The 18,490-nt window shown below is 40.8% G+C and overlaps 1 protein-coding gene across 2 annotated transcripts in view; it reads right to left on the bottom strand.

Annotated features, from left to right (window-relative positions):
• The window catches only part of LOC136588774 (teneurin-4), a 294,083-nt gene that overhangs the window by 107,619 nt on the left and 167,974 nt on the right, over positions 1-18,490 (bottom strand). For both annotated transcript variants that reach the window (XM_066588238.1, XM_066588231.1), the window contains one exon: positions 12,805-13,005. In XM_066588238.1, coding sequence (XP_066444335.1) covers positions 12,805-13,005 — 201 coding nt within the window. The remainder of the gene's footprint in view (positions 1-12,804; positions 13,006-18,490) is intronic.

The raw sequence follows: 18,490 nt of genomic DNA, 5'->3' as shown, positions 1-18,490 counted from the left end.
TAGGGGGCAGTATTATAGTAGTTATATTCTTGTACATAGGGGAAGTATTATAGTAGTTATATTCTTGTACATAGGGGCAGTATTATAGTAGTTATATTCTAGTACATAGGGGGTCAGTATTATAGTAGTTATATTCTAGTACATAGGAGGCAGTATTATAGTAGTTATATTCTTGTACATGGTGGGCAGTATTATAGTAGTTATATTCTTGTACATAGGGGGGCAGTATTATAGTAGTTATATTCTTGTACATAGGGGGCAGTATTATAGTAGTTATATTCTTGTACATAGGGGAAGTATTATAGTAGTTATATTCTTGTACATAGGGGCAGTATTATAGTAGTTATATTCTAGTACATAGGGGGTCAGTATTATAGTAGTTATATTCTTGTACATAAGGGGACAGTATTATAGTAGTTATATTCTTGTACATAGGAGGCAGTATTATAGTAGTTATATTCTTGTACATAGGAGCAGTATTATAGTAGTTATATTCTTGTACATAGGAGCAGTATTATAGTAGTTATATTCTTGTACATAGGGGGTAGTATTATAGTAGTTATATTCTTGTACATAGAGGGCAGTATTATAGTAGTTATATTCTTGTACATAGGGGGCCGTATTATAGTAGTTATATTCTTGTGCATAGGGGCAGTATTATAGTAGTTATATTCTTGTACATAGGAGGCAGTATTATAGCAGTTGTATTCTTGTACATAGGGGGCAGTATTATAGTAGTTATATTCTTGTACATAGGAGGCAGTATTATAGTAGATATATTCTTGTACATAGGGAGCAGTATTATAGTAGTTATATTCTTGTACATAGGGGGCAGTATTATAGTAGTTATATTCTTGTACATAGGGGGCAGTATTACAGTAGTTATATTCTTGTACATAGGAGGCAGTATTATAGTAGTTATATTCTAGTACATAGGGGGTCAGTATTATAGTAGTTATATTCTTGTACATAGGGGGACAGTATTATAGTAGTTATACTCTTGTACATAGGGGGCAGTATTATAGTAGTTATATTCTTGTACATAGGGGGCAGTATTATAGTAGTTATATTCTTGTACATAGGGGAAGTATTATAGTAGTTATATTCTTGTACATAGGGGCAGTATTATAGTAGTTATATTTTAGTACATAGGGGGTCAGTATTATAGTAGTTATATTCTTGTACATAAGGGGACAGTATTATAGTAGTTATATTCTTGTACATAGGAGGCAGTATTATAGTAGTTATATTCTTGTACATGGTGGGCAGTATTATAGTAGTTATATTCTTGTACATAGGGGGGCAGTATTATAGTAGTTATATTCTTGTACATAGGGGGCAGTATTATAGTAGTTATATTCTTGTACATAGGGGAAGTATTATAGTAGTTATATTCTTGTACATAGGGGCAGTATTATAGTAGTTATATTTTAGTACATAGGGGGTCAGTATTATAGTAGTTATATTCTTGTACATAAGGGGACAGTATTATAGTAGTTATATTCTTGTACATAGGAGGCAGTATTATAGTAGTTATATTCTTGTACATAGGAGCAGTATTATAGTAGTTATATTCTTGTACATAGGAGCAGTATTATAGTAGTTATATTCTTGTACATAGGGGGTAGTATTATAGTAGTTATATTCTTGTACATAGAGGGCAGTATTATAGTAGTTATATTCTTGTACATAGGGGCAGTATTATAGTAGTTATATTCTTGTACATAGGGGCAGTATTATAGTAGTTATATTCTAGTACATAGGGGGTCAGTATTATAGTAGTTATATTCTTGTACATAGGGGGCAGTATTATAGTAGTTATATTCTTGTACATAGGAGGCAGTATTATAGTAGTTATATTCTTGTACATAGGAGCAGTATTATAGTAGTTATATTCTTGTACATAGGGGGTAGTATTATAGTAGTTATATTCTTGTACATAGGGGCAGTATTATAGTAGTTATATTCTTGTACATAGGGGCAGTATTATAGTAGTTATATTCTTGTACATAGGGGCAGTATTATAGTAGTTATATTCTTGTACATAGGGGCAGTATTATAGTAGTTATATTCTAGTACATAGGGGGTCAGTATTATAGTAGTTATATTCTAGTACATAGGGGGTCAGTATTATAGTAGTTATATTCTTGTACATAGGGGGACAGTATTATAGTAGTTATATTCTTGTACATAGGAGGCAGTATTATAGTAGTTATATTCTTGTACATAGGAGCAGTATTATAGTAGTTATATTCTTGTACATAGGGGGTAGTATTATAGTAGTTATATTCTTGTACATAGAGGGCAGTATTATAGTAGTTATATTCTTGTACATAGGAGCAGTATTATAGTAGTTATATTCTAGTACATAGGAGGCAGTATTATAGTAGTTATATTCTTGTACATAGGGGGCAGTATTATAGTAGTTATATTCTTGTACATAGGGGGCAGTATTATAGTAGTTATATTCTTGTACATAGAGGGCAGTATTATAGCAGTTATATTCTTGTACATAGGGGCCAGTATTATATTATATTCTTGTACATAGGGGGCAGTATTATAGTAGTTATATTATAGTAATATGATGGCTGCAATGTGAAATTACAAATCTCTAAGCAATGCGTGTTTTGACTGATATACTGCTAAGCATGTAGCAGATATTCCATATTTTATCAATTATCCTCACTGCATAATGAATGAGAAAGAACTTTCTCATCCTCTGTGTTTCAAACCCACTTTCATGTATTCCATAAACTATAATCCCTTCTTGTCTTCCTGTTTTCCTAAATCTATAAGACAATACTCATTAAGCACTAAAAAAAGCCTCCCCATGAATAGATGTCCAAGTTTACACATGTAAAGAGATGGCTCCCGTGAAGGAGATTTGTTGCCAGGGGCTGTGATTGCCTTTTGACCTTCCTCCATATCAAGATCTGAAAACAGCACTTGTCCTTTGGCAGTTACCACAAGGGGCCAATACAGCGAGGAGGAAGCTCGGCCTGTGAAAGAGGTTTGCAGCTTTTATAAGCATCCAGGACGGGGCCTCATTTTTGCCGTTACAGTCAAAGATTGCACATTTGACCTGTGAGAAGGCTATGAAAACCCCGCAACTGTAGAAGATTACGGAAAAGGCTAAAACTAAGGTCCCTTGAGGGGTAAGTCTGCCAGAAGACGGCCTGGGCAGGTTGTTTTAACTTTGGTGCTCATCATCTCTCTGTTAGGCCCTAGCTTTGGGCAATGTTTTATGCAAATTATCTACAAAGCGCCTTCCTACTTTTTAGGCATGCATACACTATTTCACAATGCCTACAGCACCACCCATTGGAAGAGGACTTCCCTAGAAGCCAATGGCCAACCTTCTAACCACCTTGCAACATGACAGAGGATAAGCCAAACCAGAATTTTCTCCATAAGGAAAACATGTACCAGTGTACAGTGGGCTGTTGGGTTCTTCTTACTCCTCATGACTGCACAGTAAGGATCTGGTTGGCTAGGTGTGGGGCCATTTCTGCTTGTGGAGAGCATGAAGTAGGCATATGGAGACATAGGCTATGTAGTGCTCCTCTGGGAAATTCGATAAGAAAATGCCTTTGTAGCGCCAACTATTGGATGTTTTCCTATAACATGGCTAAAGATATAAGCCAATTCAGAATCATCTTTTTAAGCAGGGATGTCCAGTTGTAAAGTATGAATGGCCTATATTTAGGATAGGTCATCAATAGTAGGTCAGCGGGGGGCCACCTACCAATCAGCGGTTCACCAGGCCAATGTGCATGTGTGCACAGCTGATTTCTGCAGGAAGCCGATAGCGCTATTCTAACTGCAGTGGCCAGGCTTTATATTACAGACACATTTTCCATTAAAGTGAATGGCTGGCAATACCAAGCCTGTCCACTGCAGTAGAAATGGAGCAGTTTGCTTCCTGCAGAAATTAGCACTGCGCATCAGCACACCAAACTGGTGAACAGTTGATCTATGGGGGGCTTGAGAGGCAGGCCCCAATTAATCTGCAATTGATTATTCTGTGGGAAGGCCATTAATAGTTTGAAAATGGACAACCCCCTTAAGTAAAAGATAGTTGTGTACATAAGTTGGTATGCAAATGCTTCTGCAGCACAAATTGATGAACTTGCTTCACCAAATGCAGAATTTCTCTCCTTTTTGTAAATGCCAACAGCTTTCTCCTCTGTAGTAAGGCGGTCTCTTTAATTTGCATACCAAATTTCCTAGAGGAGCATTGCATGGCCTAGAAGCCTCCTTACATCAACTTGTTGCTTTCCATAAAGAGAAAGAGTGCCCATCCTGATAGGCAAGGTTTGTAGTGAGCCCATCCTTAGAGGGTTTCCGAGAGCGCTTAGCTGCCGTTCTGGTGCGGTAAAGTCTAGGTTGGCAGAGGGCACCGTACACGGCATGTGCAGTGGTTGCCACTGTATTGCAATGCGGTATTTGGACTGGCCTCGGGGTAAAAAACTGGCCCTCACAGACCCCGAATTGTAGACTATTAAGCTTCATGGCCAAAATGAAGGGTTCTCTTAGTCAGCGTGGGCCCAGAGCTCTCCATTAGGGAGAGTTGGGCAGTAAAAGCCAATTTTTGCTAATAGAGGGGGAGCTGTGCTGTTGTTGCTCGACCATTGTGCAGTAGGAGTATACCAACAAGTGGAAAGGTGGCAAACTGAAGTGAATACTACACAACTTCTTTGCATCCGACTTGGGTCATGGCCGACTGCTTGGTTAAAGGAGAAAAAAAAAAAAAAGTATTTTACTATACATCGCATTGTACTGTATTTAAGCAAATACACTCAGAGGCCCCTTTATTAGAGCCCCCCCCCCCCCCCATCTAGTAGCGCGTTCGATCTCCTTTGCCTTTCAGAACCGCATCAATTCATTGTGGCTTAGATCCCACTGGGTGATGAAATGGTTCTGCAGGAATATCGGCCCCTGCGGACAGGAAGCTTCTTCTAGTTGCCGCAGATTAAATGGCAGTGCTGACATGTTCTGATCAGCTGACAGGAAGGGGTCAGCGATTCATGCTGCTTGTGCCAAATTCTGACCTCCCATCAGCACGGAGAAACAGAAATCTGGTTTCATCTGATGCTGCTCAATACAGTTTTGCGCTCTTCTACCCACTCGAGTTTTGTGTTTCTGTTCGTCAGACACAATTACGCTGGAACTGGTCATCTGCTGTTATAGTCCATCGATGCTAAGGAACGGCGAGTTGTGTGTTTGGAGACATTAGTTGGAGCCCCAGCATTGTATTCGGCTGCTCCTGACTGTGCAGAGCCTGTTGGTCAGAACGATTCCTGACATCCTCCTCTGACCCCTTTCAGAGACGAGTTGTTTCAGTCCATAGGATCCTGTTTCCGGCATGTTGTTTTCCTTAAACATGCCATTCTCTGTATCTTCTCCACGCTGCTGCACAAGAAAACCCCATGCGGTTGCCTTGGTATTCCGGCCACGGTTAGTCCGGCACGGATGACCCGGCCTCGTTGAAAGTCACTCGGATCACTGGATTTTCTCATGTAATGTGGATTTACACTGAAACTGATCCACAGAAAACGTGCCACGTGATTTTATGCCGCACTCCGGGGTCACGGCTATAATTTTCATACAGGGAGGATCCAATCATGAGACGGCCGGGGCTCTAATATTGTAACCATTCAGCAAACATTGGGATCTAAAAACATTACATTTATTTTAAGGGCAAATTCAAAAAATCCAGGCTACGTGGGGTCCTTATGGGAAACCCCCCAATGTGGACATGGAAACTATAACTTTTGGCTTACGTGAATTAAAAAAAACAACAAAGTTTAAAAATTCTGAAAGGGATTTCTTGCCATTTGGAACATCTGTAGTTGCGATTTGCTTCACCAACTTCAGGCTCTCTCCGCTAACAGAATCCTCCTCTGTAGGAAGGCGTCCTCGGCACGCAGATGGGACTTTCGCTGTGTAGGCTTTACACAATCCATTTGTCCTGTACGCTGATGTTACCGGCCATCTGTTACTATTCTATAGACGTGAATTAGCCATCTTATAGACCGTTATTGGAAGTGCGACCACTAAGACCCCAAACTTGGTGTACAATACAACCTGGTGTAGCACGTAACCTGCAGACGCAGAATGGAGGCCGATGTCTTACTCCAGGAAGAAAACTTAAAGGGGTTCTCAAGTGTGAGTCAATAAAGGTTACTCCTCAAGTGCAGATATAACTAATCCTTATGGATACCGCCATTTTCGGTGGAACGCTGCATGGAGACCCTTACTTTGTATGGGCAGACTTTGGGGAGTAGGCATGATCCTAGTGCTTGGAAACCTTTCAGAGCTGGTCAAGAAAAAAAAAAAGTATAACCAAAGCTCTAAACCACCCTGCACCTCCAGGAATATTGGATGTTAATCCATAACCACCTTTGCTCTTCAAGGGTAAGAAATATCAATATTGTCTTCATCACCCTAGACCACCAGGGTTAATGAACATTAATATTTTCTTCTATGCCAACTTAGAGCACCAGATCTAATTAACATCAATATTTAATATTTCCTCATCCCAGACTACTAGACACTAGAGATGAGCGAGTATACTCGCTAAGGCACATTCCTCGAGCGAGTAGTGCCTTAGCCGAGTATCTCCCCGCTCGTCTTTAAAGATTCGGGGGCCGGCGGGGGTGACAGGTGAGTTGCGGCGGGGAGCGGGGGGGAGAGAGATCTCCCCTCCGTTCCTCCCCCGCCGCTCCTCGCCCCCCGAATCTTTAGAGATGAGCAGGGAGATACTCAGCTAAGGCACTACTCGCTCGAGTAACGTGCCTTAGCGAGTATACTCGCTCATCTCTACTAGACACTCGAGAGAGATGAAAGGGCATTATGTCATCTCTCTGATAGCAGCAAACACACTTTGAAAAACCCCTTTGATCACCATAGAATGGTGGCTTATTGGTTAACACTGTTGCCTTGCTGTTTTGATGTTCTGGGCTCAAGTCCAAGAATAGTAAATATTAAACCATACTCACCCTGGATCACCAGGGATAATGAATCAATATTGCCTCCTTCATCACCCAGACCACCAGAATGAGGGAGAAGGAAAGGAATTCTGTCATCTCTGTCATGGGCAATAATATACTTGGAAATCCCTCCTTCAACATTTTCTAGCATGGTGGCTTAGTAGTTAGCAATTCTGAGTTCGAATCCAAGGATATTAATCATTAACCTATAACAACCCTAGACCACCAGGTATCCACATTATCCTCTACATCAATCTTGGCAACCAGTATAATGAGCATCAGTACTGCCCCCTTCATCACCCCAGACTGCCTGATATGGAAAGAAAGAGAAGGAAGGGAACTATGCCATCTCGGTCATGGGAACAAATATATTTGTAAACACTTTAACCACTATAGCATGGTGGCTCGGTGGTTAGCACTGTGGCCTGACTGTGTGTTATGGTTGTGGGTTCGCATCTACGAATATTAAAAATTAAACTATATCCACCCTAGACCACCGGGGATAATAAACAATACTGCCGTCTTCAGACAGTTAGATCTCTAGGAATAATGAACATTAGTGCTGCCCCATTCCTTACCCAAGACTACCAGATATTGAAAAAAAAGAAGGTAGGGAATTATGGCATCTCTGCCATGGGAATACATTTTGAAAACGTCTTTTAAAAGGGCCACTCCGGCGAAATAATTTTTTTTTTATCCCTGCTGCCCTCCCCAAAATGCTTGTCCCACTCTGGAGGTCTCCTCTATGTATTCAGCCACTTCCATACAGTGCAGTCTCCTGTCTGCTGCTTATCAGGCACCATCTTGATGCTGAGATTTTTAACTTTCACTTTTCAACTTTCAATCCCATGATGCACCAGCATAGCATTAGCCAAGGCGTTACAATTTTTGCCTGCTGGGGGAGGAGGGGGGGGGGGGACACAGTTTAATTATCAATACCTTCTATAATCACCTAAATAAGCAACAGACCATAAGTATACAGTTAGAAGGTTGAGCTGTGATCTCCTCCATTATAGCTGTATGTTAGGCGCCTCCAATTATCACCAGTAACTGTGACAGGAATGTATCTCCTTCCGCAGTTTCTGTGGTAGATTCATCTAACAGCATCACACAAACCGAGAAACTGACTAGAAAAATGAATCCATAACCCCACGTAGATCTGAGTTGGCCAGAAATGAGATCACATGACCATCTAGGGAGAAAGAGGCTAGGAGATTGAGACATGAAGGAATAACCAATAAAGGTAATACTAGTTCACATACATACTGGGAGGGTGCCTACATAATAAAAGAAGAAAAACAAAAAACACCAGAGTGGCCCTCTAACCATTCACAGTGCTAACCATAGCCCAGTGGCTCAGTGTTTAGCACTGTTGGTGAGATTATAACCTTAGCCCAGTGGCTCAGTGTTTAGCACTGTTGGTGAGATTATAACCATAGCCCAGTGGCTCAGTGTTTAGCACGGTTGGTGAGATTATAACCATAGCCCAGTGGCTCAGTGTTTAGCACTGTTGGTGAGATTATAACTATAGCCCAGTGGCTCAGTGCTTAGCACTGTTGGTGAGATTATAACCATAGCCCAGTGGCTCAGTGTTTAGCACGGTTGGTGAGATTATAACCATAGCCCAGTGGCTCAGTGCTTAGCACTGTTGGTGAGATTATAACCATAGCCCAGTGGCTCAGTGTTTAGCACTGTTGGTGAGATTATAACCATAGCCCAGTGGCTCAGTGTTTAGGACTGTTGGTGATATTATAACCATAGCCCAGTGGCTCAGTGTTTAGCACTGTTGGCGAGATTATAACCATAGCCCAGTGGCTCAGTGTTTAGCACGGTTGGTGAGATTATAACCATAGCCCAGTGGCTCAGTGTTTAGCACGGTTGGTGAGATTATAACCATAGCCCAGTGGCTCAGTGTTCAGCACGGTTGGTGAGATTATAACCATAGCCCAGTGGCTCAGTGCTTAGCACTGTTGGTGAGATTATAACCTTAGCCCAGTGGCTCAGTGTTTAGCACTGTTGGTGAGATTATAACCATAGCCCAGTGGCTCAGTGTTTAGCATGGTTGGTGATATTATAACCATAGCCCAGTGGCTCAGTGTTTAGCATGGTTGGTGATATTATAACCATAGCCCAGTGGCTCAGTGTTTAGCACGGTTGGTGAGATTATAACCATAGCCCAGTGGCTCAGTGTTCAGCACGGTTGCCTTTCCATGTTGGGGTCCTGGACGCAAAATGTAGAAATTTTAGATATTAAACCATAAGCAGCCTAGACCACCAGGGATCAAGAATGATCAAGATTTCCCCCTTCATCACCCTAGACCAGTGTTCCCCAACTCCAGTCCTCAGGGACCACCAACAGGTCATGTTTTCAGGATCTCCTCAGTATTGCACAGGTGATGTAATTATTGTCAGTGCCTCAGACATTGCCACAGGTGTTCTTACTATAGGATATCCTGAAAACATGACCTGTTGGTGGTCCCTGAGGACTGGAGTTGGGGACCCCTGCCCTAGACCACCAGACATAGAATGAGGGAGAAGGAAGGGAATTATGCGCTCTCTCTCACATATTCGAAAACTCTTTAAACTAACCCTAGCATGGTAGTTTAGTGGTAAGCAAGATATCTTTTCAGTACTGGGGTCCTAGTTGCAATCCCAACCTAGGGCAACATCTGCATGGAGTTTAGTCTACCTGTAATTGTCCTCCCATGGGGTTCTGGGCTCCCATTCAGGAATGTTAGATATGAACCCATAACTACCCAAAGGCTCATCACTATTGCCCCCTTGGCCACCATACAGCACCAGACATAGAATAAGGACGTAGGAAGGGAATTAGGTCATCTCTATGGGCACTCTCCCTTTAACTATCCCTAGCATGCTGGTTAAGTGGTAAGCACCATTACTTTACAGGTTTGCATCCAACCAAGGACAACACGTGCATGGAGTTTGTGCGTAGGAGGACACATACAGACAGAACAGAGATTATACCGAAAGGTTAGTTTGGAGATTAGACTGAGCCTTGCCCAGGATCGGTGTGTTCATCTCTTAGTATGACCCAAATGTACAGCTTTTTAATAAATTCGTTCTTCCAAGTTGGCCATCAGCGGTCACCTCTCATGTCACAGACCATACTCATGTATTACATGGTCTGAATCTAGTCCATTGTAATGCACTCAGCACAAAGCACTGGTAACTCCTCAAACTTCTATGCCTCATCATAGAGGATTTTTGATACAAGACAGACCTGTGACCTTCCCGCCTATGTTTATTCATCCCGAATATTAAGTAGGAGCCCTGGTAAGGCTCCTGGAGGACAAGACGCCTTCACACCCTCCAAATGAAAGCTTTTAGGCAAGAAGAGGTGTAAATATCACCCGGGGATGGTGTGTGCGCCTGTGCGGCCGTGTCCTTTGGCGTCACATGAATTTAACATGAGATTTCATTTGCAAAGTTTGGAGCCCTCAAAGCCCCAGAGGGGTCCTCTGCTTCATCACAAGTGTGGGTTGATCAATGAGATATGACAATGTCTAGAAAGATACATTAGAGACACAGTGGGAATGCCAGCACATGCATGCTGCTAGCGGCTGGAGTTTATCCATCATCGGTTATATAAAAGGCAGTATCATATGTAAAATCTGTTTAGTCAACTGGAAAGAGTGTTGCTTAGATGACGGTACGGTAAACGGAGGCTTCTGGGTCAGCAAAGAAAACAGCTGTCAGGATGCTAATGATTGCAACAAGCCTGCAAACAGTGTGGAACGCGGCAGAATAAACACAAAGGCGTAAGGATAACTGCGAACAATTAGATGCTAGAACTCTGCAGATCCCGGCAGCAGAGACGTGCAACTTAAAGCTTTTGGGTCCAGATGCAAAAATCTGGAATGGATCCCCCGTCTATAGTGCCAATGGATATTTCCCTGTGAGGTACCAATCACCAGATCTACAACCTCCTCGATCTTATGCCCCATTGTCTACCTATGGAAGTACAATCGAGTCACAGTACTGACATCGAATAGCAGATTCATTAGAAATTAGAAATAACTCCGATTGGAGCCGTTCAACCCCCTAGATGCCATGGTTATAAGCAACTACGGCATCTAAGCGGTTGCCCTATCAGCACCCAGCAAGTGACTATATGGGGTGCTGATGGGTTATCATGGCAGCAGCAGAACTAAAGAAGGCCAACACATCTGCCATCTTTGTACACTCACTAGATCCTTGCATAGGCAAGACTTAATAGGATACTTGTTAGGAAATAGCTCTGTTCACATCTGCAGAGAATCCAGAGAGTCCGCACCAATACCGCTAAATGTGAACATATCCTTAGGCTGACAGATGTATTGCAGTGTATTATATTAATGATTGTAACCCCCTAGCGGTCAAATCCCAAAGTGAGACTAAAAAAAACAAAATAAATATAAAAAAATAAAATAAAATAATATATATATATATGTTTAAAAACATACAAAAATGGGTTTTTTACTTCTTTCCATAAAAGGAAAAAGCAAAAACAAAAAAAGATATATATTTGGTATTGCCAAATCCATAACAACTGATTCTATAAAACTAGCACATTACTTTATATTTATTTACGGAGCAGAATACAGTAACTAAAGTTGGAAGCGCCAATTTTTTGGCATCTCATCTGCAAAAAAAATTGAATAAAAAGTGATCAAATAGTTGTATGTACCCCAAAATGCTCCCAAACCATCCATGGGTTAATAGAACAAAAATGTTATCGCTCTAAGGACTTGGGGGCGCAAACACAATGGTTTTTTCCATTAAAAAAAGCTTCTATTGTGCAAAAGTAATAAAACAAAAAAAATGTATAAATTTTGCATGGTGGTTGTTGCAGTGACCCGCAGGGTAAAGGTCAGAGGTCGTTTACATCGCTCGGTGCGCGGCGGAACATTGTGGGTGGAATGAAAAACTATGGTCAAATTGCTTTTCTTTTTCCATCCCCTCCAGAAAGGGTTAATAAAAGTTACCAATATGTTGTGTTGCATTGAACATTACAAACCCTGCCATAAAAAAAGCGCCCATACAACTATGTCGCTGTACAAATTGAAAAAGTAACTGTTTTTGAAGTGTAACAATATTAAAAACCGGCAAAGTTCTCCACTTTCTGCAAAAATCATTTTTAGAAAATGCTTCGATTTGCCATCTAATGGCATGGAGGGTGATAAGTCACTTTATGGGTTTTCTTACCCCGCACAGAGAAGCCCTCCCCACAGGTGTCTATTGGTACCATCCAAAAAGTACAATTCGGGGTCCAATGCTTGCAAAGCCGGTGCTGGCTGTCCTAACTACACAGGCGCAGATACACCCATAGCTTCCTGTAGCACCTGCGCTGTGGAGGACATATCCGCTGCCATCTTTAGACGCCATGTTCTGCTCACATCGGTGTTCAATTTAATTCTCATGGTTGAGTTGAAGGGGTGGAGCCTCATCAGCCCCGATCCTTTAAGACGGACAGGCATTGGTGTATAGGAAGAGTTCCATCAATCGATTCTAGCCAACCCAGGCGACGAGAACCCGGCAAGGTTCCACTCCCTGACTCAAGCCCTGGTTTAAAAGTTTATCTGAAATGCCTCCATGTTTTAGAATACAACATACATGGCTGCGATGTCCGTGCCTGCCCTGAGCTACTGCCCATAGTAGGGGCGTCATGAGCCTAGCGATAGGTTCCCTCTAAGTCAAAAGGCATGTAAGACAATGTCCTCAACAACATGGGGAAATGCTCGGATCACCCCCCCAACCACTGTTATACAATGCCCTGTAATAGCGGTTAGTGGACAATGTAGCCCAAGCGCACCTATTGAGCAGTCGTGGCCGGTCCAGTTGGGGTCGCAAGTGCAGACGCCAGTATCTGCTTGAAAGGTTCCATGTCCAGAGCACTGATCCAAACAGGTAGCGCGGGGATTCTCACAGCTCGCTCCGCCCCAGCCGACAGCGCAGTGACACACTCCTTGTACGCATACACCTCGTCCGGAGCACGTGGGGTCCATACAGTCCACTAAAAGGGACAAAATGTGTTTTTAGAAATTATATTTTATATTAATAAAAATTTGCACAATCACCATAAATAATAATAATATTGCATACATAAGCGCAGATAAGACACGACAGGCAGGACCTCTGGGTGATGCAGGCTACACGGCCCACTGTGACGTAGACTTAATTATTCTGGACCACTCGCAGGCACAAGATCATTGCAGTTAACCCTTTGCAATCCAATTTTCGATTCAGGGTTTCCTAGGGGGACTTTCTCTTTCTGACATTATACAATGGTGCCATCTGCTGGCTAGAGCTAGTACTGCGGTATTGGACATGCTGGAGAGGCCCCCCGACAACAGAGCAGCTAGTAATTTTCAGTAAGAATACCCTGCTGAACGTTTTCAAACATCAGAGCTGTACAGCCTTCAAGCAGAATGTCTTTAGACATCAGACAGTGGATTGGAAAGGGTTAAAACACCAAAGTCCGTCCTGCCCATGACTAGACTATACAGAACGCCTCAATGTTCTCTCATAGTTTCAGCTCGTTAAACATACTGGAATAATCAAAATTGAATTTCAACCGATTAGGTGACCATATTGTATCGTGAGGCCACCAGGATGGACTTCTCGTAATTCACTTTTAGGTCCTATGCACAGGTCAACTATACTAGGACAACCCTACTGTGGGTGGGTTTACCTACAAACTCATAGGAGGGGTGTTTTTTCTATGATTCAAAATCTAAAACAAGTCTGTAATTCTGTAACAGGAGAAGTTATCAATAGCTGATCGACTCAGACTGTGTGCAGTCATGACCGAGTGGTTAAGGCGATGGACTAGACCACTGGGGTCTCCCAGCACAGATTCAAATCCAGCAGACTACGTGTACATTTGCTGCTCTTCTGTGCAGAGGGATCAACCCTATTCTCATTTGCACAAGCAAAGACTAGAAGCAATGGGATGAAACTGAAAGGGAGGAGACAGATTAGATATTAGATAGTGAGAGGGAACAATGAGTGGAACAGGTTACCACAGGAGGTGGGGAGTTCTCCTTCAATGGAAGTCTTCAAACAGAGGCTGGACAAATATCTGTCTGGGATGATTTAGCGATCCTCCATTGAGCAGGGGGTTGGATCCGATGACCCCATTGGTCCTGTGACCCTGGAGGTCCCAATAACCCCATTAGACCCCATGACCTTGGAGGTCCTGATGACCCTGAAGGTCCTGATGACCACGTTGGACCCGATGACCCTGAAGGTCCCTTTCAACTCTACCATTCTAGGTTTCCTGGAATATTTATCAGTTTGCCAACCCAGCATCACCGTGGCCCAGCAAACAGAGCAGATCCGGCATGATGTGCTTGACGAAGAAGTCGTGCAATGCAGGACTACTTAGGGGTTAGTAGGCTGAACTGGATGGACATGTCTTTATTCGGCCTTACATACAATGAAATGAACAGACCCCATTATAGTGAATGGGGTCCATTCAGTGCAATTCGGTTCCATAAGATGGATCAGTTCAGCCAGGCGATTCCATTTTCCTGCTCCCATAATGGAATCTCTAGCGCAGATATGGGTTAGCCCAACTTCTGTTTCCATGCTCTAAAAATGGAACACAAACAGAAATCCAAAACGGAGGTAAAACTTTTCTTTTTCTCCTCTTTCCTATGTAATGGTTGCCCCTCCTAGAGGATTCTTGTTACATTTTCTAAAGGTTTAGTAAAAGCATTTGTTAAAAAAAATTATTTTGGGAGAAACGGATTTTTTAATTTAAACGCTGATTGTTAATTAATTGGCAACATTTATATAAGTTGTTTCATAGCATTTATTTAGGAGCTCCACTGACTTATAATGAATAGCAAATAAAGGGGAGTGTGAATGAGGCCGGTGGGCAGTGTGCTACAAGACGCCGCGGCAGATGGGATGAGCGCTGCGAGAGTGGAGCCTCCAACAGATGACAAACACGGAGCGCTCCGTCATTAATCACTTACTCTGAAGGTCAATAGAAAAAAGGGAGGCAGGTTTTTAAAAGGGTCTCTGTCACATAGAGAAGGGTATTCTGCTGCCTCAGCTCCACGACCGGGGATTATGAGAGGAGAATGTACGTGTCACAGCGCCCCATTTATCATAATCCGAGGGCCATTTTTCATGTTGAAATGAGATCCTTTCATGAGAGGTCAGATACAAAGACCATTATCACCCCCACCCCCAGGTTTATGGCTGCTGGGATAGGATTAGATACACCGTCTTTGTGGGATTTCATTCTTTTTTTCAGTGAGTGGACCATTCTCAACAATGGGGTGAAAGTGTCCTCAGGGGCCATCCGGCTCAGAAACTGGACACAAAACAAGAGATTATAATACAATATCTAACCACATCCTGGAGAATGTACATGCCAACTCATTCACATCCATATTTATATCAGCTAGATTCATGTACAAAAGCCAGGGGGCAGTATTATAGTAGTTATATACTTGTACATAGGGGGCAGTATTATAGTAGTTCTATTCTTGTACATAGGAGGCAGTATTATAGTAGTTATATTCTTGTACATAGGGGGCAGTATTATAGTAGTTATATTCTTGTACATAGGGGGCAGTATTATAGTAGTTATATTCTTGTACATAGGAGGCAGTATTATAGTAGTTATATTCTTGTACATAGGGGGCAGTATTATAGTACTTATATTCTTGTACATAGGAGGCAGTATTATAGTAGTTATATTCTTGTACATAGGGGGCAGTATTATAGTAGTTATATTCTTGTACATAGGGGGCAGTATTATAGTACTTATATTCTTGTACATAGGAGGCAGTATTATAGTAGTTATATTCTTGTACATAGGGGGCAGTATTATAGTAGTTATATTCTTGTACATAGGGGGCAGTATTATAGTACTTATATTCTTGTACATAGGAGGCAGTATTATAGTACTTATATTCTTGTACATAGGAGGCAGTATTATAGTAGTTATATTCTTGTACATAGGGGGCAGTATTATAGTAGTTATATTCTTGTACATAGGGGCAGTATTATAGTAGTTATATTCTTGTACATAGGGGGCAGTATTATAGTAGTTATATTCTTGTACATAGGGACAGTATTATAGTAGTTATATTCTTGTACATAGGGAGCAGTATTATAGTAGTTATATTCTTGTACATAGGGGGACAGTATCATAGTAGTTATATTCTTGTACATAGGGGGACAGTATTATAGTAGTTATATTCTTGTACATAGGAGCAGTATTATAGTAGTTATATTCTTGTACATAGGGAGCAGAATTATAGTAGTTATATTCTTGTACATAGGGGCAGTATTATAGTAGTTATATTCTTGTACATGGGGGGCAGTATTATAGTAGTTATATTCTTGTACATAGGGGGCAGTATTATAGTAGTTATATTCTTGTACATAGGGGGCAGTATTATAGTAGTTATATTCTTGTACATAGGGGGCAGTATTATAGTAGTTATATTCTTGTACATAGGGGGCAGTATTATAGTAGTTATATTCTTGTACATAGGGGGCAGTATTATAGTAGTTATATTCTTGTACATAGGGGGGCAGTATTATAGTAGTTATATTCTTGTACATAGGAGGCAGTATGATAGTAGTTATATTCTTGTACATAGGGGACAGTATTATAGTTGTTATATTCTTGTACATAGGGGGCAGTATTATAGTAGTTATATTCTTGTACATGGGAGGCAGTATTATAGTAGTTATATTCTTGTACATAGGGGGCAGTATTATAGTAGTTATATTCTTGTACATAGGGGGCAGTATTATAGTAGTTATATTCTTGTACATAGAGGGCAGTATTATAGTAGTTATATTCTTGTACATAGGGGGCAGTATTATAGTAGTTATATTCTTGTACATAGGAGGCAGTATTATAGTAGTTATATTCTTGTACATAGGGGGCAGTATTATAGTAGTTATATTCTTGTACATAGGGGGCAGTATTATAGTAGTTATATTCTTGTACATAGGGGGCAGTATTATAGTAGTTATATTCTTGTACATAGGGGGCAGTATTATAGTAGTTATATTCTTGTACATAGGGGGCAGTATTATAGTAGTTATATTCTTGTACATAGGGGGCAGTATTATAGTAGTTATATTCTTGTACATAGGGGGCAGTATTATAGTACTTATATTCTTGTACATAGGAGGCAGTATTATAGTAGTTATATTCTTGTACATAGGGGGCAGTATTATAGTAGTTATATTCTTGTACATAGGGGCAGTATTATAGTAGTTATATTCTTGTACATAGGGGGCAGTATTATAGTAGTTATATTCTTGTACATAGGGACAGTATTATAGTAGTTATATTCTTGTACATAGGGAGCAGTATTATAGTAGTTATATTCTTGTACATAGGGAGCAGAATTATAGTAGTTATATTCTTGTACATAGGGGCAGTATTATAGTAGTTATATTCTTGTACATAGGGGCAGTATTATAGTAGTTATATTCTTGTACATAGGGGGCAGTATTATAGTAGTTATATTCTTGTACATAGGGGGCAGTATTATAGTAGTTATATTCTTGTACATAGGGGGCAGTATTATAGTAGTTATATTCTTGTACATAGGGGGCAGTATTATAGTACTTATATTCTTGTACATAGGAGGCAGTATTATAGTAGTTATATTCTTGTACATAGGGGGCAGTATTATAGTAGTTATATTCTTGTACATAGGGGCAGTATTATAGTAGTTATATTCTTGTACATAGGGGGCAGTATTATAGTAGTTATATTCTTGTACATAGGGACAGTATTATAGTAGTTATATTCTTGTACATAGGGAGCAGTATTATAGTAGTTATATTCTTGTACATAGGGAGCAGAATTATAGTAGTTATATTCTTGTACATAGGGGCAGTATTATAGTAGTTATATTCTTGTACATAGGGGCAGTATTATAGTAGTTATATTCTTGTACATAGGGGGCAGTATTATAGTAGTTATATTCTTGTACATAGGGGGCAGTATTATAGTAGTTATATTCTTGTACATAGGGGCAGTATTATAGTAGTTGTATTCTTGGACATAGGGGGCAGTATTATAGTAGTTATATTCTTGTACATAGGGGGCAGTATTATAGTAGTTATATTCTTGTACATAGGAGGTAGTATTATAGTAGTTATATTCTTGTACATGGGGGGCAGTATTATAGTAGTTATATTCTTGTACATAGGGGGCAGTATTATAGTAGTTATATTCTTGTACATAGGGGGCAGTATTATAGTAGTTATATTCTTGTACATAGGGGGCAGTATTATAGTAGTTATATTCTTGTACATAGGGGGCAGTATTATAGTAGTTATATTCTTGTACATAGGGGGGCAGTATTATAGTAGTTATATTCTTGTACATAGGGGGGCAGTATTATAGTAGTTATATTCTTGTACATAGGAGGCAGTATGATAGTAGTTATATTCTTGTACATAGGGGGCAGTATTATAGTAGTTATATTCTTGTACATAGGGGGGCA

This window comes from Eleutherodactylus coqui, chromosome 1, assembly GCF_035609145.1.
Source record: "Eleutherodactylus coqui strain aEleCoq1 chromosome 1, aEleCoq1.hap1, whole genome shotgun sequence".
NCBI lineage: Eukaryota > Metazoa > Chordata > Amphibia > Anura > Eleutherodactylidae > Eleutherodactylus > Eleutherodactylus coqui.
This window is presented reverse-complemented; position numbering and strand designations above follow the sequence as displayed.